This window comes from Macaca nemestrina, chromosome 4 (assembly GCF_043159975.1).
Source record: "Macaca nemestrina isolate mMacNem1 chromosome 4, mMacNem.hap1, whole genome shotgun sequence".
NCBI classification, from domain to species: Eukaryota; Metazoa; Chordata; class Mammalia; order Primates; family Cercopithecidae; genus Macaca; species Macaca nemestrina.
This window is the reverse complement of record NC_092128.1, coordinates 182,877,458-182,899,615: the sequence shown is the minus strand read 5'-3', so window position 1 is coordinate 182,899,615 and position 22,158 is coordinate 182,877,458. Positions and strand designations below refer to the sequence as shown.

At 42.9% G+C, this 22,158-nt stretch overlaps 1 protein-coding gene across 1 annotated transcript in view; it reads right to left on the bottom strand.

Annotated features, from left to right (window-relative positions):
- LOC105472614 (Purkinje cell protein 4) overlaps positions 1-22,158 on the bottom strand; it is a 62,026-nt gene that overhangs the window by 16,164 nt on the left and 23,704 nt on the right. Inside the window, exon 2 of the mRNA XM_011726007.2 lies at positions 15,167-15,218. Within this exon, the coding sequence (XP_011724309.1) occupies positions 15,167-15,218 (52 nt within the window). The remainder of the gene's footprint in view (positions 1-15,166; positions 15,219-22,158) is intronic.

Genomic DNA, 22,158 nt, shown 5'->3' with positions numbered 1-22,158 from the left:
GTCAGGTTTCAGGCCACTCCCTTCATTCTGCACTGGGTCCATTTGTTTCTTCCTTTCGCAGCTTTGGAATAATTGGAGTTTTCCTTTTTCTTTTATATTCCCTGGTTTTACCAGGTATCAGCTGACTCTCCTAAGGGTGCTCACTACCTTCTAGGACTCACATGTGCCCCAGCTTCTAAAATTTCAAATACCAGATTTAAAGCATTACACTCTAAAAATTTCATCACCATAGAGAATTTCATACAGTTCCCCAGTTTTTAAATAGAAAGAAAAGTCAAATACAATCATAATTACAGGACATTTTTAAGTAGTCTCAAAAGAATACCAATTAGCCTAATTAATGTAAGAACCTCACTTGAACCCACTGAGTTTCTTCTAATACTCCTCGCCCCATAATTCTCCAAAGAATTTTACTTTCTTTTTTTTTTTTTTTTTTTTTTTTTTTAGACAGCTCTGTCACCCAGGCTGGAGTGGAGTGGCACGGTCTCTGCTCACTGCAACCTCTGCCTCCTGGATTCAAGCAATTCTCCTGCCTCAGCCTCCTGAGTAGCTGAGATTACAGGCATATGCCACCACACACAGCTAATTTTGTGTGTGTATGTTTTTAGTAGAGATGGAGTTTCACCATGTTGGCCAGGCTGATCTCGAACTCCTGACCTCAGGTAATCCACCCGCTTAGCCTCCCAAAGTGCTGGGATTACAGATGTGAGCCACCACGTCTGGCCAAAGATTTTGACTTTAAGAAGGAAAGGTGGAAGCCAAGGCAAACGGAGTGTGTTCCAGGATTTGGTGAAGAAGGAGGAGAAAGGCTGGTAAGAGCCCCTGAGAGCTTCATGAACGGTGGGGAAAGCAAAGAGCAGCACGGGTTGAAAAATCATCACATGTACATCAGAAAGGGACCAAAACTGCTTTCAAAAATGGGTACTCTGGGCCTTTTCTCCTTACAAATACTCTTTATTCTCTTTGGTGCTGTTTGATTTAAATAAAGAATAAGAATACTCTTTATTCTCTTGGTGCTGTCTGATTTAAATGCCTTTCTCCCACAATGTGTGTGTGCATCTGGCATCCTTAAGAGCTCATAGCCAGGCACTTGCTGATTTCTTGGAAATAGCTTTTTAAAGATGGGTCATTTTAATCTTTGTACCTTTTTCTACTTATCAGAAAGATGGGTTCTCATATTTATAAAAAGACAATAAAATTAAATACCCCAGAAGTAAAGTTATGGGGCATTCTAGACTAAGTAGCTGAACTACATATAGTAACCTGGACTCAAAAAGATTAACTAAGAGTAGAGTTTTGGTGTTAGTTTTAAGCAACAAGTAATAATGTCCTCCTTTGGGAGGCCTAGGTGAGAGGATCATTTGAGGCCAGGAGTCTAAGACTAGCCTGGACAACATAGTGAGACCTCATCTCTTCAAAAAATAAGTTACCCGGAGGGGGGCCCACACCTGTAGTCCCAGCTACTCTGGAGGCTGAAGCGGGAGGATTGCTTGAGCTGGGAGTTCAAGGTTATAGTGAGCTAAGATCTCACTACTGCACTCCAGCCTGGGAGACAGAGCAAGACCTTGTCTCTAAAAAAATTAAGTAATTAATTAAAATAATAATGCTCTGACACCTAATCACCCCGAAAAATGGCATTGGGAAGTGCTTCCCGGGTTGTGAAAAGTTCTGAAGCGCCAGACTTTTTGTATATTGGTTCAGGTAGATGAACACCTAGGCAGAATTCAGATGGGGCCTGTTGAAATGTGACCGTTTAACCAGGGCCTGTTTTATGTGGCACCTTGGCAGGAGAGCGAGGCTCCTGCCCTTTGTGGGTGCCATCGGAGCATCTCCATCCAAAAAGCTTTTACAAACCAAAAATAAAGTGGATTACTCTTATTCCTTTCAAGAAATTTCAAAGACAGAAAGAAATTTTCTGGGATCAAGGCAACAGGGTCAAAAATTAATCAGTTTGGAAATCGTTTAAAAAAGAAAACAAACCCTTCCAAAGACCAACAATGAAATATCATCCCTTGACACATTCTAATTATCAGCAGAGGTAGTAGAAGCATTTCTGTCTAAACCAAAAATCTAATCAGTGATAAAATACCCATTTTGGGCTGCCATGGCTCAAGGGAGCATTAACAGAGGCTGATGTCAAGAAACTGATGGGGGAAACAAATTTAGATAGAATGTTAGAAAAAAAAAAAATGTCTAACATCAGACTATTAGAGACTGAGAGCATCTCCCAGGAGCAGTAGCATCTGACCTTTTGCTAAAGTCATTTTAAGCTGAACTGAGGAAACACACAACAGGGAGTTATATTTCACCAGCCATGAATGGCCGGGGTGACCTAATAGGCCGTTTCTAGCCCAGATAGGTAATTGGCAACGTTTAATAGTTTAGTTCAACTGTGAGATGTGTGAATAGAATAAAAATGAACATTTTATCTGCAGGTAGCTCATCTTGTCTTCTGAAACCCTATCTCCTTCTTCCACAAACAAGTCTGGATTATAATTTCAAAATTACAGTTCAGCTCTTCCACACATAGCCATCATTTAAGGTGACAATAGGCTAGATTTATAGAAAAGACAAGTGAGGAGTTTTCAAGGAACCGCTATAACTCAGTATTCCATTGCCACGGGGCTGAGGAGCACCTATCCCGGCAACCTCTGGCAGAGGTTTCCCGTAGTGTTTGGTTGGTACCAGGTGACACTGACGAGGCCCACAGGTGAAAAGGCGATAAAGTTTCTAAAGAATGTTGGCTACCTTCTGCCTGAAAGATCGCAGTCACACTTTAATTTCATGTATGCCAGTTGCCCCAGAGAGAGGCACCCAGTTCTTTTGTGTTTCTGAGTCAAGTGGACCACTGTTGTCTACAGCTGTGCTCCCCTCGGGGTCAGTCACTGGGGCGCCAGCCTCCTTGCAAAACTGGACTCACACTACAGAAAGGTCCAGGAAAATAAACCCTGTTTCCCTGTTTTACTGTCAGATATTGGGAATGCAGTTTTTCTAGAGGAAAGGTTATAATTTCCCATTTTCACCCATTTTGTTGAAATAGTTATTTCAACAAAAATAATGACTTGTTATCCTGTGTTCACAGCCGGTGACCATCCCATTCAGATTCCAACCATTGCCCTTACTTTCCCTTCCACTTCCTCCACCAAGAAAAATCATCGTATTTCTCGTATTTCTCCTGTGGACTCATAGGCGATATCCCCTTGAGGCTTACAGAAAATAAAATCAAAAGAAGTCAAATGTCCTACACTGTCCTAGGAAAGAGACAGCCACAGAATCATAAAGAGTCAGAATTTGACAAGAGCCCAAAAACAATGTCATCATACAATATTGCAACCCAAAGAGAGAAAATGATTCACTGCAGGTGAACCAGGAACAAATGAGTAAAGCACAGAAGGGCAGGGACAGAACAAACTTGGGAATTCACCCAAGCCCCACCCCTCATGAGCAAACCAAGAGTCAGATGCGGTTTCCTGGCAGGACTTCAGGCCAAGCAGCTGAGGGTCACTGCCACCAGGGAAATGGCTAATGGGCGAGGAAGATCCTAAAAACAGTCAGCAAAAATGCCCAACTCCTGCTGGCACGGAGGCAGCCTGGTGTCAGCTAATCCATGGAAAACCTCAGTCAAAACTGGATGCTAAACATTGCTCTATCTTCTTCTGAAAGTTCTATGGGAAACAATTATTGAGCTCAGAGCTACCTGGGAGGAACCTTCAAAGCACTTTCCCCAACCAGCAAATGCATTATAATCTACAAGCAAATGTCTGCATGGACCAATTCTCATTGCCTGGCCCATTTTCAAAGCTCACTATAAAAACACTTTTTTTTTTTAATGGACTGGTGGGAAATTGGATTTTGGTGAGTGTACATCCATCCAAACTGCCAAAAGCTTTATGTTTGCATGGAAACAGCAAAACTCAAAGTGTAAGAAAGGTTGGGAGCGAGGAGGATCATTGTCCCACAGTGATTAGCCCCGTTCGCGATGACTGCTGTGGGAAGCGAGGTCTGCCCTCCTACACAGGCCAGGTCTATCGCATTTGGATTTGGTGAACTGGTAGCAACCGGAATCTGAAGTGAGAATTGCTTCGCTCACATCAGTGGCCGGCCACGAAAGCATCTCTCTGACATCTGAGGAGACTTTGCTTTCTGAATGAACGATTCAATTTCCAATTGTTTTCAGGGTCTGGGATAGTAGAATAGTAGAGAGAGAAGAATGCACCTTAGAAATATTGAAGAAGCCTTGGGAGGCCGAGGAGGGTGGATTGCCTGAGATCGGGAGTTCGAGAGCAGCCTGACCAACATGGAGAAACCCCATCTCTACTAAAAATACAAAAGTTAGCCAGACTTGGTGGCACATGCCTGTAATCCCAGCTACTTGGGAGGCTGAGGCGGGAGAATTGCTTGAACCCGCAAGGCAGAGGTTGTGGTGAGCCAAGGTCACGCCATTGCACTCTAGCCTGGGCAACAAGAGCGAAACTCCATCTCAAAAAAAAAAAAGAAAGAGAGGAAGAAATTTCGAAGAAGCTGCTTGCCAAGCACAAAATCGCAGCAAGCATCCTTTTCACATAATCATAAATTCCTGAAGCGAGTTTTCATAAACATTGTGATGGAGGCCACGTCGCTGACTTCCCAGTTCCTCCTCCCGGCACCCCCAGCCATATCTGGGTCTATCCAATCGATACGTATTTCCACTGATCACAGTTCTACACCATTCCACATCCCGAGAGGAACAAAGGAAATGGCAGCTGAAACAGAAAAACCATGACCAAAACGCAAGGAGATCCCAGCAGGTGAATAAAAAGCATCTACTCCTTAGTGAACAGGAGAAGGGGGTAACCTTCAAAGGAAATACAATTTTAAAGTTAAACCTAGTGATATGCAAATAATTCGGCTTCTTGCTCACGATGAGACTGAGGGAAATAACATGACAGAAAAACAGAGCAGCGACACGGAACAACAGTCTGTAAGAAAAGAGTGTGCTCAGCCTGAGTAGATACAGGATCTGCCCAGCGAAAAAGCGATAGTAAAAGAACAGATCAATACGCCACAATATCCCAAGAAATCGTCATTATAATAACTGTAATATCTGCTCCTTCAAATTAGTGCTGGAAATAGTGAGGTCTATAAATGGCTGCATTTTAAATTCAATGATCTCACAGCACTTGTTATTCTTCTTCCTTCTTGAACATCCAGAATGTACTTGACATTAAAGGGGGCCCTGATCTCATTTCTTCACCATGGTGCAGAAAAGAGCAATTCCCCTGTGTCGGGGGAGGAGAGAGAAGAATTTAAAAGGAAATACATTTAATTTAAATAAGGAGATGGTCATTTCTCATATTTTTAAGCATCTGATCCTGCAATCACAAATTTGAAGTTTAATTCAAGCTGATGAAGCCAAGAAATCCAAGAGGGACCTAAATGAAAGCAGACTGGCTCCTTGATGCCTCTGCATGGGGACGGAGGCAAAGTTCAGCCTCTCCTCTGAGACCTCAGTGCTGTCTCCCAACCCAGACCAACACCTACAGCCCCAGGCACAGCAGCAGCTACTCCAGCCTCCCAGAGATCACCTGGAGCCGCGAGTGCTCCCACCCTCCTCCCCACCTTTCCTGTGGGCAGAGGCAGCTGGGGAGTCATCCAGAGGCTCCACTGAGTGGGAGCAGAGCCTGGGGCGCCCACTAGGCCCCTGAGAAAGCAGCTTTCTAGAAGCCCATAGTCTGTGGGTGTGTGGCTGGAAGCTACTCTCCTCCTCCCTCCTGCTCTGACAAACCCCAGCTTACTGGTGAGAACAGTGCCTGCCCAGTCCCCTCCCCATTTCCCAGTTGGCCTGCTATCCAGCGGGGCCTTCCCTTCAGACTGGGTGGAGGTGTGCACGGCTCTGTATTCGCCCTCACCCCCTTTCCAGCCACCTTCCTCTTGTATCTCCTCTTTGGCCACCTCCTTGTCCCCTTAATGACACCTGAGGAGGGATGAGGGGCTTACACCAACTGTGAAGAACACACATTAATCTTCACAAGGACAGCCTCATCGCTCCAGGAATGTCAAATATGTCATCCTTAAAAAAGAGAGAGATCTGACAGTTTTCCTTCCTTTAGAAATACTAAGCCAGCCAATTACACTACACAGTTAACATGAAAGCATGGTTTCAATAAACCACTTTTCTTGCTATTCTTTTTTTCTGAAACCAGTCCAGAATTCGTACACAAAAATCATTCCTGCTTTGTCTTTGGGAAGCTGCAATCACTTATCGTATAATAAGCTAGATTTTTTACTTAGTAGGGACAGAGAAGGGAACAGGGTGACCTGGCCCAAAGGCCAGGGAGGGAAGTGCATTGGCAAGAACTGGAAAAAGTCACTTGATACACTGGAACGATGCATTTCTGGCTTCTCAGATTCACTCTCCACTCTTCCCCTGCTCCACCTAACCATTGCTCTGTAGTTTTGGTTGGGGAAGTCCAACGGGTAGAAGTGATTAGGAGGCACTTTTTTTGAGACAGAGTCTCATTCTGTTGCCCAGGCTGGAGTGCAGGGGCACCATCTCTGCTCACCTCAATCTCCGCCTTCTGGGTTCAAGTGATTCTCATACCTCAGCCTCCCAAGTACCTGGGATTACAGGTGCCCGCCACCACGCCCAGATAATTTTTGTGTTTTTTTAGTAGAGATGGAGTTTCACCATGTTGGCCGGGCTGGCCTCAAACTCCTGACTTCAGGTGATCCACCAGCCTCGGCCTCCCAAAGTGCTGGGAGCCACCGCACAGGGCCTTTATTTCTTAATTCTAGCAACGTACTAGTCTCTGCAAAGTTGCCACAGCTTAGCTGTGCCTTTCAACAGGCCAAAGCCCCTGTCTGTCTGCTCCTCCAGATAGGCCTCCCTGGGATTCTGGTTTCTCCTTTTCCGGGTCTGCATCTCCCCCGAGCTACGTTCTAGATTGGCTGCTAGAGTGCTTTCTTGGGTGACCAGGGGACTTCTGCCCCGGGGTCTGAAGCATGTTCTGTGGTTGCTCTAAGGGTATCCTGGAGACACGCCCAGGGCTGCGAAGTGGACTCTTCCCTACCTCATATGGAGGGGAGAACAGATCTAGCTTGAGAGGGAGATCTACTCTCTAAGGACAATTCAGCCCACTCCGTCTACTGACAGTTCTTTTCCAAGGGGAAATATTAGCATTTTTCTGTGCTTTTGTAATCCCAGATGTACCTAACTAATATGAAACCTACAAATTTAAGCCATCTTATCATTTGGCCCAGCCTGAAATTTAGGTTGGATTTTGCTTCTGAAAAACTGCCTGCAGTGTAAATTAATTCTATAAATAAGATTCCGAGTGTTTCACCTACTTAAAAGAGCAAAAATGTTTTCAAGCGCACGAGAAATACTATTTCCATAAAAGTAATTGACAAGCAGAACCTGAAACATTTGAAACCTGGAATATCTCCTGCTTGGGGCAGGATTCCAAAGGCTAAAAAGATCCACATGTTCCTGGTTCAGGCTAAAGCTACTTCATGTCCAAGATCTTGAAGAAGATCTTTAAGAGCAATTCATTTAGAATAATTTATAACTTCACTTTTTCACCAAAGTATATAGGCTTTCTCTGTATGATGTGGAGTGAAATTCTATTTCAGCTCATCTAAAGCTGTCCACTGCTCAGTCTCGAAAAGAAAGAAGGAAGAAAAGGATGAAAGGTAGGAAGAAAAGATGGAGGAAGGGGAGGAAAGGGGGAGGGAAGAGGAAGATGGAGGAGAGGAAGGAAGGAGGGAGGGAAGGAAGGAAAAAAAAAGGAAAGGAAGGGAAGGAAAAGAGAGAGAAAGAGAAAGGGTGAGGAAGAGGGGAGGTGAAATATGAAAAGGCTATAAATGAGCATGTTGCTTTGATGTTTTAATTTTGAAAATTATCACAGCTGTCTCTATGATTAGTCTGAGACCACCCCTATTTGTCAAAGGCTAGTTAACTAAACTGATGAGATAATGGTACTATGGAGACAATAGTTTCTGGTTTGGCTGAGATGTAAGCCCGTTAACCTTATTCTGTTCCAAGGGGCTTTGATCACAGCCCACCCAAGTTCCCCACTTACAAACAAGACCCTGGTCAAGAGGGAAGTCAGGAGAAAGTATAAATAGAGACGACCTGGTGTGTTTGGACTGTGGGTCTGATGACCAAAACTTTCCTCCTCTTATTTAATGTGACCTTGGGACAATCCCGAGCTCACCAGCAACTTTGCCTGAGATCCTCTCCAAACCCACCTGCAAGGCCATGGTGAAATCAAAGGGAAGACAGCATGGGGGAGCATTTTTTAAAACTATGCAAATCTATAGAGATGTAAAGAATTGCAACTAGGGGTGGGTAGGAATCTCCGCTTCTGTCCACAATGCTTCAAGCACTTTCACACCCCAGACTGATCAGAAGCACCGTCCTTATCCAAGGTTTTCCTTGCTCAATGAAGTTATTATAATGCTCACTCTGAAGGGCAAAACAAACAAAAAGTCACTCTTTTAACTGGGATGGATGTTAATAAATTCCCTCTCAGCACTAACCCCTACAGTAACCTTCAGACAGAATCAGCTCACTTGTTGAGCAATATCACCCATTGACTGGGTTTGTCTGGAGACTGCGATGGCTTTAAATGCCTGGCTTAATAAGCCATTCCAACGTCATTCTTTCCCCATCTGGATCAATATCAGAGCAGCTTTGTGTGTCCATTTCTTCCTTCTGGAATAGAGACTCTTTAGAGTGTTTGGAGCCAAAAGCACAAAGCACCCCATCTCTTGAGCATCAGCCATTATTGTTTTGATTTTTTTTTTCTGATTTCTTCAAATATGGAAAAGGAAGAAGATAAAGAGCCAAGAACCCCCAGAAAGAGACCAGAGCTGTTTGATTTTTTACCCTGAAGGCGCCACCACCCATGTGCCTCTGGTATTCATAGCAGCACTCACTATCTGTCACTATGGTGGACTCTGAGCTTTAGGCAACTGAGGGTTTCACTGTCCTAGCAGGAAACAGATTGAGAGCTTTCTGGCCTGGGACGTGTTGCACACCTTAGACATTAATGACTTTAGGGAGGTGTTTTTTTCACAGCCAGTGCTGTCTGTGAAAGTTATAAACAGCATATTTCTGACACACGTTGCAGCTGGATACTCAAAGTTGTCTCTGTTCCTTTTCAAAGAGGCTCATCTTGACTTGGTAAGTTTCCATGTAGACTACTGAGATTTGTGCAGAATTGGCATATTAGACCCTCAGTGTAGACTCAAGCTTCACCTCCCCCTGGATTCCAGACACCTGCACCCACTGGCCTACAGGAACAGCAAAACTCTGAATCGCAAGCTCTGTCTTCTGTGTACCCTGATCCATCCTCAAATTCTGATCTGACCACAACCCACATCTGAATCAGAGCAGAGCTGAGTCACTGCCGCAGGCAGGGGAAGGGCGTGTTCCCTCTGTAGTCTTTCTAGAATGGATCTCTTCCTCTTGCCTTCCATCCCAGCCCCTCTGTGCCCAGGAGCAAGATCAGCCAGGCAGCATCTTCTGCCAAAACGGACCTCTTCTCTTGGGCATGATAGTAATCACTCAATCATCTTTGGTTTCTGGACTCAACACCAGTTTCTTATTACTCCAACCTGATGCCCAGCCTTGCACACAAAACCTCACTCCACACACTTCAATATACCCAGGAGAGGTGATAGATAAAATATATCCTAAGCAAAATCTGCCTAAGTCAGCACATAGGTCTTGAAAGATAATCTTGCACCAAGAACACAGACGCAAGTGGGAGGGGGATGAATGTCTACTGGGAGATATGGAGCCACAAAGGGCCAGGGGTAGGGGTTGATGAAATTTCTTTGGAAATAAATTTTTGAATCATATTTTTTATTTGAAAAATTATACTTCATTTAATGGTAGCATGTACATCTGTCTGCGTATAAATGCAAGTCCTTCTTGGGACCTGTCTCTCTACCTACTTAAGAGCAGTAAAATAAGAAAGTGATTCTGTGTGTGTACACATATGCGTGTTTCCTCAAAATCCAAAGGTGAGATAAACCTAAACTTCTAAGGTTTGGGATTTATTTAAAATAGGGAAAGGAAAGTACCCAGTACATTAACATTTCATCTTATTTATTCTTGGCAATCATATAATCATATCAAATCAAACTAAGTCTTAAGGACTCCTAGAATATCCCCACTCCTACTAGAAACTTCTCAGGCCACAGTCTCTCTCCCAAAGAAGGGGCACAGGTATTCAAGCATGGAGCCTGAGCTTGTGCAAGGCTACTCACACTCAAACAAACACAACTGCAGTGAGTCCCAAAGGTAGTTCAAAATAATACTTTCATCTGTAGCATTTACCTACAGCCTGGATGTGAGGAGATTCTTTTCTTAAAATCAGGTGTGTTCATACACCTTCCACCGGCAGAAATACAGCCTTTTGGAAACAAATGCATCACAGCTCACTAAGTCAAGAGAAATCCATTCCAGTTTTAGAAATTCAATTTAGCTTGGGTAAGCCTCCAGGCTCTGCAAGTAAGCCCCATCACGAGGTTTATTATTCATAAATCTCTTTTTCAGGTTGGAAGGCTCCCAGCAGCCACTCTCTTTCCAGTATTTTTCTGCTTTTGTATGTCAATAAAAAAAAAATTAACTCTTGCAGTCTCTCTGGACAACCAATATCAAGGGATGGATCAAGAAATCCAGCAATATTAGAGTTTCCCCAAAAAATCTTTTGGTTGTGTTCAAATTACTAATTTGTGGTGAATAATCTAGATTCAGATGGTTGTGGCTGTATGTGTAAACATGTTTGAATTTAATTTAGCCATTTATATGAGACAAAAAGATTTATAATGGAAGCTATGAGCTATTGTTTCTTTCAACTAGAAAGTTATTTCCAGAAACAAATGAAATCTGTGGCCTAACTAATCAAATGATGAAGGCACTTTGCTCACATAGGAATGAAAAATCTCTGAACCTCCAAGCCCTGAAACATTTATTTTCTACATTTAAAAATAATTGTAACCCTAATATTTCTGAACAACCTGTCTTCCTACTGCAGATGATACCACAAAATCTAGTTCTAGTAGAAACATTGGATTTGAGTGTGTGTACTGAGGCTAACATCCTGGGAAAATGAGGAGGATTTTGAAACATTCTGGAGAGTATGCAGTAGGTCATATTTCACATCAGAAATACCGTGATGACAACAACAACTAAAATAAATATTGAATTTATGAGAAATTTGGTTCCCAGCAAATGGTGCTCTCAAGATAATATTCCATGTAATGAAATGGCAGGAAAGCCCAATAATCTAAACACCTTCTGAAGTTTTAACGTACCTGACTTGGGTCTTTTGTGATTCAAATAATTTCAAGGCATCCATAGTTTACTCCCACAGTCTTTATTGCTTTATGTGTTAAATGGAGACCTCAACTAAATTTACAATATGTGGATTAAGAACACCCTGATTTGTATGGACAATTAATACAATTGAGAATGTTCCTTTTGTTATTAAGTGTTACTATCCAAATCTCATAACATTTTGATGGTTTTTTAAATACTTCATATTTCAATTCCCAAGGGTCCTTGCTCCTTCAAGACATGTAGACAGCTTCATTTGATATTAATAGGAAATATACATTAACATAGTAGATCTCCCTAGATACCTGTAATGACAGAATAAAGCCATTTGAATTTCAATGGAATGTAATACTAGGTTAAAACGGAAATTCCAAGATGATCTTCTCATATCAGGAATTTAAGAAAAAAAAATTAAGTAACTTCAATTCTTTAGGAAAATGTTTTTTAGATCACTTCTAGAAGTTTTTACCCTCATCTTTCTTGGGCTGTTTCGGTTTTTGTCTTTGCTCCTTTTTAGAGGCAAAAGCACAGACTTTATATTATAATAAAGTATCATGAACAAATATCATATATAGGCAGTTTTAGCTGAAACTAAACTATAGCTTGTTAATAATAATTTACATTTATACATTGCCATTATCTGGTAATTGTAAAACAATCTCAAATTCCCTTTTCTACCCCAAAAGGACTGTCATTTAATATCTAGAATTATCTAATGAAAAGCCTTATTCATAGCATCAGGAATATTTCTATTTAATTAATTTTCATACCTCCATAAAAAACCTCACTCAGTTTCCACTGGTGTGGACCAGTTTTCAGCTAAAAGAAGTTCCATGTCTTTGAATGGCAGAAGGTGGCATCACCTATAGTAGCCGGCAATTCCCTTTGGTGCAAAGCACTGAGCATGTCAGCGTGCTTTGAAGAACCAATAGGATAGCAACGTAAAGCCAAGGGGCAGAGACATCGAACACACAAGACCTAGTCCTGGCTTCGTCACCATGTGCCTGGTCTTCAGGCTCCTCAAGGCATGACATGAGACACGCTGAGCAGTAGTTCCCGAAGTGTGAACCGGGTACCCTGGGGGGTGCCTACATCCTTGAAGGGAGCCCGAAAGATCAAAAACATTTTTGGTCTTATAAAAGACACTATTATTATCAAAGGTAAGAGTTTGATCTTAAAGGATATTATTTGCTTTTTTAAATCTCGTACTCTCCCAAGTGAACAGAGGAATTTTCCGTAGGCTATACATCATGTGAACGCAGAAGCCAGTATGGAAATCCAGCTGTCCTCTGTCAAGCCAGACTTTAAAGAGCGTTGCAGAAATGTAAAATTGCCACTTTTTACTAAATATCCTCTTCCATTTTGGAAAATATAATGACTTTTCATTTTTTTAAATGTTACTTACATTAACATGTAGTAGGTTTATTATTTTATTTTTAATAAATTAACAAGAAAACCATTGAAAACTGTCTCCGTTTTAATTTCTAACATAGGAGACAGTGTATGGCGGATACACCTGATATCAATAGCGTAACTTAAGCATACCCTGAGAATGACCCTATGGTCTAAGAAGAATGTGTGCTTAGAGTTGAGTTCCGAGCTAAGGAATCTGGGAGTGGCCAATCTAGAGATTCATTCCTATCTGTGAGGAACATCTGAATTCCCAGCCCATCCCATGGGATGCAGGCCATACAGGGAATTGGGGACCTTTGTTTTGGAATGAATGTAGATTGCCAAGTAGAAGTTGCTAGAGGGAGGGTGCTAAGTGAAAACGCTGTGTAAACTGCAAGCTTGTTACACGCAGTTGTGGTTCTTTTATCCAGCCCCCGACCACTGGACTGCCGTGTAAGGTAAATCCCCTCAATAAATCCTATGTCTCGTTCACTGGCTTCAGGTCTTTTCTTCAGTGCCATCTATATTGGAGTCAGTAGGGTTCCAGTATGACAAACATCAATAGATATCACCAACATAAACAAAAGTTCTTTGGGGTCCTCAAGAATTCTTTAAAATGGAAAGAAGTTGTGAGAACAAAAATGTTGGCTGGGTGTGGTGGCTTACACCTGTAATCCCAGCACTTGGGAGGCCAAGGCGGGTGGATCAGCTGAGTTCAGGAGTTCGAGACCAGCCTGGCCAACATGGTGAAACCCTGTCTCTACTAAAAATACAAAAATTAGCCAGGCGTGGTGGTGGGTGCCTGTAATTCCAGCTACTCAGGAGGCTGAGGCAGAAGAATCACTTGAACCCAGGAGGCGGAGGTTGCAGTGAGCCGAGATCATCCCATTGCACTCCAGCCTGGGCGACAAGAGCAAAACTCCATCTCAAAAAAGAGAATCACTACAATAGAGGATCTCTGAGAAGCCTTTTGACTGTAAAACTCTGTAATTCTAAGGTTGTGAGGGTCAGTGGAAAGGAACTTGCATGAACAGATGGCTATGAATGTATGAATTAGGAAAATCAGTGGAGGCTCACAGCGCCCTATGCTCCCCTATGGCAGGCAGTGGGTCCTTCCTCATATAGGCAACTGTATTATTGCTCCTCCCTTTTAAGCCTCATCCTTTACTCCCTCCTCTGCTTCCTGCCTTCCTTGCCAGAACCCCACCCCCCTACCCCAACTCACACACAGGAGACAGGGAAAGCCCTGGGCAGCAAAGGAAGAGCCATCAGTCTCATGGAAAACCTTGTTTCCTTCTTCTCCCAGCCCTCTCGCTCCAATTAGGACATTGTGGAGTCCCCACCTCTCTACTTACTGATATGATGACCCCTTTACCCAGGGGACACTGCACTCACCCTGCCCTACAGGACTGCCCTAAATGGGTGGGCACGTTGGCAGCCTGCAGACGCAGAGCAACATTCTTGTACTTGAGTCTTGCTCAGCTCAGACCCACCACAGAGACTCCAAAGGGGCTGTCAGGCCCCAGGGAATTTCAACAGGTGGTATTTGAGATTGGCATTATCCACAATCTGATTGGTGGACACCAGCATCAATTTCACCCAGTTGGAAGCAAGAGTCATTTTCCGTAAAAGGAGAGTTCCTCTTGAGTTAACAGAAAGGAAGAACACCCAGAGTCCACCTCACCGGAACTATGCTGTGGCCCTTGGTGCATACCACTGGGTATTTTTTATTATTATGCTTGTTCTTATGTCAATTGCTAAAGTTAGGGACCTGGGGTTCCAACTGGCTCTATTTCCTTCAGGATCCATGGACCTTCCATTTCTAGCTAAATCTCACCCCAATGCCAAGCGTCCGTTTCCTGATCCATAAAAATGTGATGATCATTCCTACAGTTTAGGACCATGGTTGAGACGGGCCCATGGAGAGGCAGGATGCAACGTTCCTGTCACCGCTATCATTTTTATTTGCTGGTGATTCGCTGCAGTGACATTCACTGACTCAGCAGCTTCCAGTGGACCAGCACCGCATTCTGTGTGCTCCAGAGGGCTGAAGCAACTTTTAAAACATAATTTCAGAAGTTGTGTACTTCACAGTTTTCAAATCACTTATCTCATTTGATCTCATTTTATCCTCACAACAACTTGGATGATTCTCACCCACCCTAATGAAGAAAGCAGAGAACTATATTTGCATTGTAATTACCACGTTGCCCAAAATGGGAGTCCTCCTATGGGAAGGAAACTTATTACGGCATTTAGCTAGCTCAGTTGTCTTCGTAAAACCAGACCTCAGTGCTCACTGTGAATTGCTAAAATCCACTGTCAGCTGAAGCACAGACACATATAGTAAGCTGATTGGGATGGGATGCATGATCCACACCTGCTGCGTACCCAGGGCTGCAGATGGCAAAAGAGAAAGAACTTGGACTATTCATGTCCTCTTACCATTTTCACCAGATGTCTTGTCTTTTCCATTGGTTGCCCCAGCACCTTGTCGCTAAAGGCAAAAAAGAAAAGAAAAAAGAAATTGTTATCAGATATACTTGGGATTACTTTTGTCTCTTTTATAGTTCCAAACGTCTCTTGCACTATACCAAGTTCTGTGTTACTTTAGCTCAGATGGGTAAAGCACGGTGCTAGTGAGACCAGGAATAGATCCACCAAGCAAGGATGTACTGAAGCTGCACAGACCAACCCTCTCATCCACATCCACTGCTCTGGGAATGCAGGTCACCAGTAACAAGAGAAACCAGGAGGGAGATCAAGCATAACTTCACTGAAAATATGAAGGCAACAGCCAATGTTCTGTATCAGCTACAAGATCAGCATTATTACTTTTGTTAATATCGCTCATTAGGCTGCTGTATTTTCATTCCAGTCACCATGTCCAATGTCTTTTTTTTTTAATGAAACGGAGTCTCGCTCTGTCACCCAGGCTGGAATGCAGTGGTGGGAGATCTCGGCTCACTGCAACCTCCACCTCCCGGATTCACACCATTCTCCTCCCTTGGCCTCCCGAGTAGCTGGGACTACAGGTGCCCACCACCACACCCGGCTAGTTTTTTGTGTTTTTAACAGAGACGGGGTTTCACTGTGTTAGCCAGGATGGTCTCGATCTCCTGATGTCATAATCCACCCACCTCAGCCTCCCAAAGTGCTGGGATTACAGGCGTGAGCCACTGCTCCTGGCCCAATGTCTTCTTTTTAAATAAATTCTAATCAACTAAGAAACTCTTATATTTCCTCCTACTTAAAAACTATTTTTTCTGCCATTGCTTATGCCTATCTTGTGCATTTTCATTTTACCAGGTTAACTACAAGTATGAAGTCTTTTAAGGTCAGACTTAACTCTTTGGGCAAGATTCTCTGGGTGTGAAGTCTGGGGAGCCGTGTGAAATGCACCACACATGTAAACAGAAAGAGTGTTTCCTCAAAGCTTAACGTGATTCTAGTTGATGGAGAGAGAAGCATTTAGTCAATCTCATTTTTTGGTTGTTATCAAAAAGTATGCTTTGAGTTGGAAAGGACTGAAAAGCTTATAAAGTCTCTAACCTTTTGTTTTTGTTTTTGTTTTTGTTTTGTTTTTTTCTTTTTTCTGAGACGGAGTCTCACTCTGTCCCAGGCTGGAGTGCAGCGGCTGGATCTCAGCTCACTGAAACCTCTGCCTCCCAGGTTCAAGTGATTCTCCTACCTCGGCCTACAGAGTAGCTAGGATTACAGGCACATGCCACCACACCCAGCTAATTTTTGTATTTTTAGTAGAGATGGGGTTTCACCATGTTGGCCAGGCTGGTCTTAGACTCCTGACCCCATGATCCACCCGCCTCAGCCTCCAAAAGTGCTGGGATTACAGGCGTGAGCCACTGTGCCTGGCCAAGTCTCTAACTTTCAGGGGAAGAAAATGAGGGAGGTAGAAGGAGCATGACTTGCCCTAGATCATGCAGCTAATGAGTGACAGAGTAAAGACTGGACCCTAGACTTCCTTGCCCTCAGGAATTGCTACTGTGACGCCACTATCTGAATGGGATCCTAGAAAAAAACAGCAGAGCACTGAACAAGGAGAAAACCATGATGGGTGACTAAGGGATAAGGTACCCTCAAAATTCATATTTGGGTCCAGGTCTTTAGCCTAAAAACAGTATCAGAAAAGTAACAATCAGTTCCCTTTGGCATTCAACATTGTCATAAGAAATTCTCAGGTCATTTGTCAACCCTTAATTAATGGTAAATGGATCATCTGGGAAAACCTTGCTTTCAGAGTCTGAGAAGTATAAATAAATAGAATAAATGATCAAGATTTATATTAATAAAGTAAACCATCCTCACATATGCTTATTGCAGACAATAATCCCATAAAGAAGCAAAGTAAAGCTTCCCACTTATTACCAACACTGTTCACCCTCCATCTGAGTCAATGTGAAATGATTTAAATCATGAAGACTATTTCTTAAATATAGTAGATTTGCAAGTGAAAATGCCTGCTTCTTTTTGTCTGTCCTTATGTTGATGCCTCCTCTTTTTAAACACAAGGCTCGTACGTTTGCTGCACTGGGTGGAAATCTGACTACTATTGAGTTGGATCAAATCCGAGATGCAACAGCAGCCTCAGGTGATTAAACTCTGGCATTCAAATCCAGTATCTTTCCCTGCATAATTCATAGATGGCTCAAATAAAAGAAAATTTCATGGAATAAAAGAACAGTGTTTTAGAGTAGAATAAAGTCAAATTAAATGGAAGGCAAGTGCAAAATAGGTGCATGCTCAACCCCACTGTCTTTAAATGCCTTAAACATGGATGCTTTTCAAATGTCATGAATAACTTGTTCCATAAAAGATCACTTTTAGAAACCAAAAGAAAACCGAAATGAAATGTGCACAGGGGAGAAAAGGAGTCATTTTTTCAGGATTTCTAAGATGGGGTTTTTATGTCAGGTTGTATTTAATGGAGACACAATGAAGGTGATTTATGTCATAGGAGACAGTGTCTCGCATCAAAAAATGATCCTGACAAAAAAGAACTTGTTATTGAAAGTATCTCATTTCAGAATTCTTTGAGACCTTTTGACATTTTCAATGGAGGTCTTAGGGCAGAGGAGGAATTCTCCAAGAGCTACCCTATTCCCAGGGTCTGGTCTTTACAATGCCAGGCAGTCGCAGTTTCACTGAACTTATAGTGGAGAGAGTCTTTGCCAGGCTGGGTGTTGGGTAATCACAGCTCATGCTGCTGGGGCCAGGCTTCAAGGGTGCTCAAGCGTCATCAACTTATTGAGTTCTGACAGCATCCCTGATGGGGTAGATGCCCTTAGTGTCCTCATCAGCCTCACTTTACCAATTATATCCTGAGGTACAGAGAGGAATTTGCTCAAGCCCACAAAGTGGGGAAGAGGCAGAGGCAGAATTCAGCCCCTAAGAAGCTGGCTCTGGAACCTTCCTTTTAGCCACTGTACTTAAGCATCTCTCAGTACTGTGTGCAGCATCTCTCCTGAGGGCCTCTGTCAGCAGGTGAGGAGTTAGGAGGCAGTGAGATTTGAGTTTGAAGGTAAATGTGACTTCATTTACACCACAGGCTGGAGTTTTGAGAACTCTTGGCTTTTAGGAATAAGCAGAGTCAAACAGCAGCCAAGGGTTCAATTCCAGAAATGCTATCAGATCTTTATTAATGTTTAAATAATATAAGCACCCAGAGCTGGGCTCTACTAAAATAAATAGCGGATGGATGTGTGGATGGATAGATGAATGGATGAGTAGTTGAAAGAATGAATGGATGGATAGATGAATGGATAGGTGGATGAATGGGTGGATGGGTGGGTGGGTGGGTGGGTGGGTGGATGGATGGATGGATAGATGGACGGATGGACAGATGGATGGATGAATGGGTGGATGGATAGATGAGTGGGTGGATGAATGAATGAATGGATGGATGGATGGATGGATGGATGGATAGATGGATGGATAGATGAATAGATGAGTAGATAAATGGGTGGATGGATGGGTAGATGGGTGGATGGTCAAATGAACAGATAGATGGAGGTAGGTCATTCTCTAAGCAACCACTAGGGAAAAGATTCTTTTTCATGAGGTGACAGAAGTTAGCATCTTCGGGAAGAGGCTGCCTTTTCTCTCCACCCCACTCTCATTCCCAAATAGGAGAAGATGTGATCTCTTATCTCTGTTCTAAATGAGCTCCAACTACAAGTTCATCATCCTAAGAACATATGTTGCCCACTGAACAGAAGTAGTCATAGTTCAAAAGTATCATTTATTATAATTGAACTAATAAATGAAATCAAGTGTTCAAGAAACAGGGCACAATAAATTGGCTTCAGAGCAAACCCTGATATGAGATTCTGGAATCCTGAGCTCTTTCTTAGGAATCTCAGAAATGATCCAATGGTATCATGAATGCTACCAATGTGTCATTCAGTTTAGATATCAATGTAACTTAATATGTTAGGATATGCAGAAGGCAGTACAAGTTCTCCTTAAACAAATATGCGTAGCCACAATGACCAACTTAATGCAGGTGTAGAAAATATGCTATTGGAATTATCTAGAGAACTAAGCACTAGAGTATTTGAGAGCTCATGAATGTGGCATTCAGATATCTGCGAATTTGTCAGCAGATGTTTTCTTCAATGTTTTCCAAGGGATCTAGAGAGTGAGTCAGTTATGACTGCTAAGAACAGCAGGGGTTGATACATGTGGGATTTCGCTTATCTTTTCTTCTGGGGAAGGGGTTAGTAGGGTGGTAGTAGAGGAAAAAGTCAGTATCAACTTCAACCACAGCAAAACCAAATCCATTAGATTGTCTAATAATTCCACTCCCAGGAGAACGCCGCCATGAGTCTTGCAGTCTATATCACAATACTCAGCTCAGATGTTCTCATTCTTCTCCTGATCATCTCCAGCCCGACACCCACCCTAATGACTTCTCTTTCATAAAATGCTCCTGTTTGGGACCCTCCGCAACACCTTGTTCCCATGCAGACATGGCATCTTCCTGGATGCTCACGGAAGAGTCTAGAAGAAGGACAGCCCCTTCCTCCTTCAACCACCTGAAATCAGCATCCCTGGTGCTCAAGTCAGCTCTGTGTCTGTCCACATCATCAGGGACACTGGCCCTCCCTCTTTAAACATGTTAGAGCGATGTCCCTATTGTTATCCCCAGAGACCTCCACAAAAGACAGGTGGCCCTCTGTGGGTCAGTGTATTCCACTCGGATTGACCTTCACGATCACAAGTAGTAACACCACTTGGCTCTTTCAAACAAAAGACACATTTCCCTCACAATGACTTCCTTCAATATTGTCTTTATTTCACCATTAGAACATGCTACGTGCCCATCTAAGGCTCAACACAAGAATCAAAATCACAGCCTGCATCCTCAGCCCTGTGCCAGGCAGGTGGTGTGTGTGCTGGGACTCTGAGGAGGAGTCATAGGAAGACCCAGGGAGGCAGGTGAGATGCTCTGGGTTCTTAAACACGTGCCAAGCAACTCACACAACCTCAGAAAGCGAGGTTTCCATTCTTGGCAGCGTTCATGAACAAAAGTAGAACACTTCAGAATCTAATAAAACCCCAATTAAAGGGAACCTAAATAACAAATGGGTATATGAAGATCCTTGTGCCTCTAAATGTTTCCTCTGATAATCTCATACGTGCCCGGCATCCATAAAAAGGCAGGAGAGGTGTTTAAAGGTACAATTTTTTGAAGTAAATTTTCCTGACAGTTCTGTTGCACCAAGGTCTGCAGGAAAGTAGTGAAGAATATATATTAGTCTGGGTTTCCCAGAAAACAGAGCATGAGGCAGATGCCAGTTGCACTACGGTTTTATTAGAGAAGGCAGTGCCAGAAGTGAAAGAGAGAGGATGGGAAGGTGGGGAGTGGAGAGGCAGCTGCTATGAGGATGCTTCATCAGACTGGCCATTGAGAGGTATAACCAAATGCTGATCCTCCCAGACGCGGAGGGTAACCATCCTTCTACTCTCTATGTCTACGAGTTCAATTGTTTTGCTTTTTAGACCTGACAAGTAAGTAAGAACACGCAATGTTTGTCTTTCTGTACCTGGCTTATTTCCCTTAACATAACAATCTCCAGTTCCATCCATGTTGTTGCAAATGACTAGATCTCATTCTTTTTTATGGCCGAATACGGGAGGTGGGGATGGTTAATACATACAAAAAAATAGTTAGAATAAGTAAGACCTACTATTTGATAGCACAACAGGGTGACGATAGTCAACAATAACTTAACTATACATTTTAAAACAACTTAAAGAGTGTAATTGAATTGTTTGTAACTCAAAGAGTACATGCTTATACAAGTGGATACCCCATTCTCCATGATGTTTTTATTTCACATTGCATGCCTATATCAACATGTCTCATGTCCCCTATAAATATATACACCTACTATGTACCCACAAAAATTAAAATTTAAAAAAGTTTTAAAACACAAAATTCTAAATGCTGATCTTGCAATGTGGCCTCGAGAGCTGTGTGAACTGTGTCTGAGGACAGAAGTTCTAGGGAGAAGACTAAAAAGTGATCTACCACGTGGGCGGAGGACTACCCAGGTGCCTAGGCAAGAGACTGAAGGCACAAACTGTTTCAGTGTAATAAAGAAAATAGTTTGAATAAGAATAGTCATAATACAAATTAGATATAGAGATGATCATGAACAATTATCAATCATTATTATAAACATTAATCATTAGCTTTTAATATTACTCTTTATTGCATTACTAATATAACCTAGGAATAACCGACGGGCATAGGGTCAGGTGCTGAAGGGACATTGTGAGACGTGACCTAGAAGGCAAGAAGTGAGCCTTCTGTCCTTACGCCCATATAAGGGCCCCTTGAGGGCTCCTTGGTCAAGCGGTAACGCCAGTGTCTGGGAAGACACCCGTTACTTAGCAGACCGTGAAAGGGAGTCTCCTTTCCTTGGAGAAGTCAGGGAACACTCTGCTCCACCAGCTTCTTGTGGAAGGTTGGATATTATCCAGGCCTGCCCGCCAGTCATCCGGAGGCCTTAACCCCTCCCTGTGGTGCTGTGCTTCAATGGTCACACTCCTTGTCCACTTTCATGCTCCTCTGGTACTCCTGGTTCCTCTTTGAAGTTCGTAGTAGATAGCAGTAGAAGAAACAGTGAAAGTCTTAAAGTCTTTGATCTTTCTTATAAGTGCAGAGAAGAAAATGCTGACCTCTGCTTCCTTCTCTCTCTGCTTCGGTACCTAAAAGGGAAGGGCCCCCTATCCTGTAATCACGTGACTTGCTTCCCCTTGTCAATCACTTAGAAGATTCACCCTCCTTACCCTGCCCCCTTGTGTTGTATGCAATAAATATCAGCGAGCGCAGCTATTTGGGGCCACTATCGGTCTCCGCATCTCGATGGTAGTGGTCCCCGGGGCCCAGCTGTTTTCTCTTTATCTCT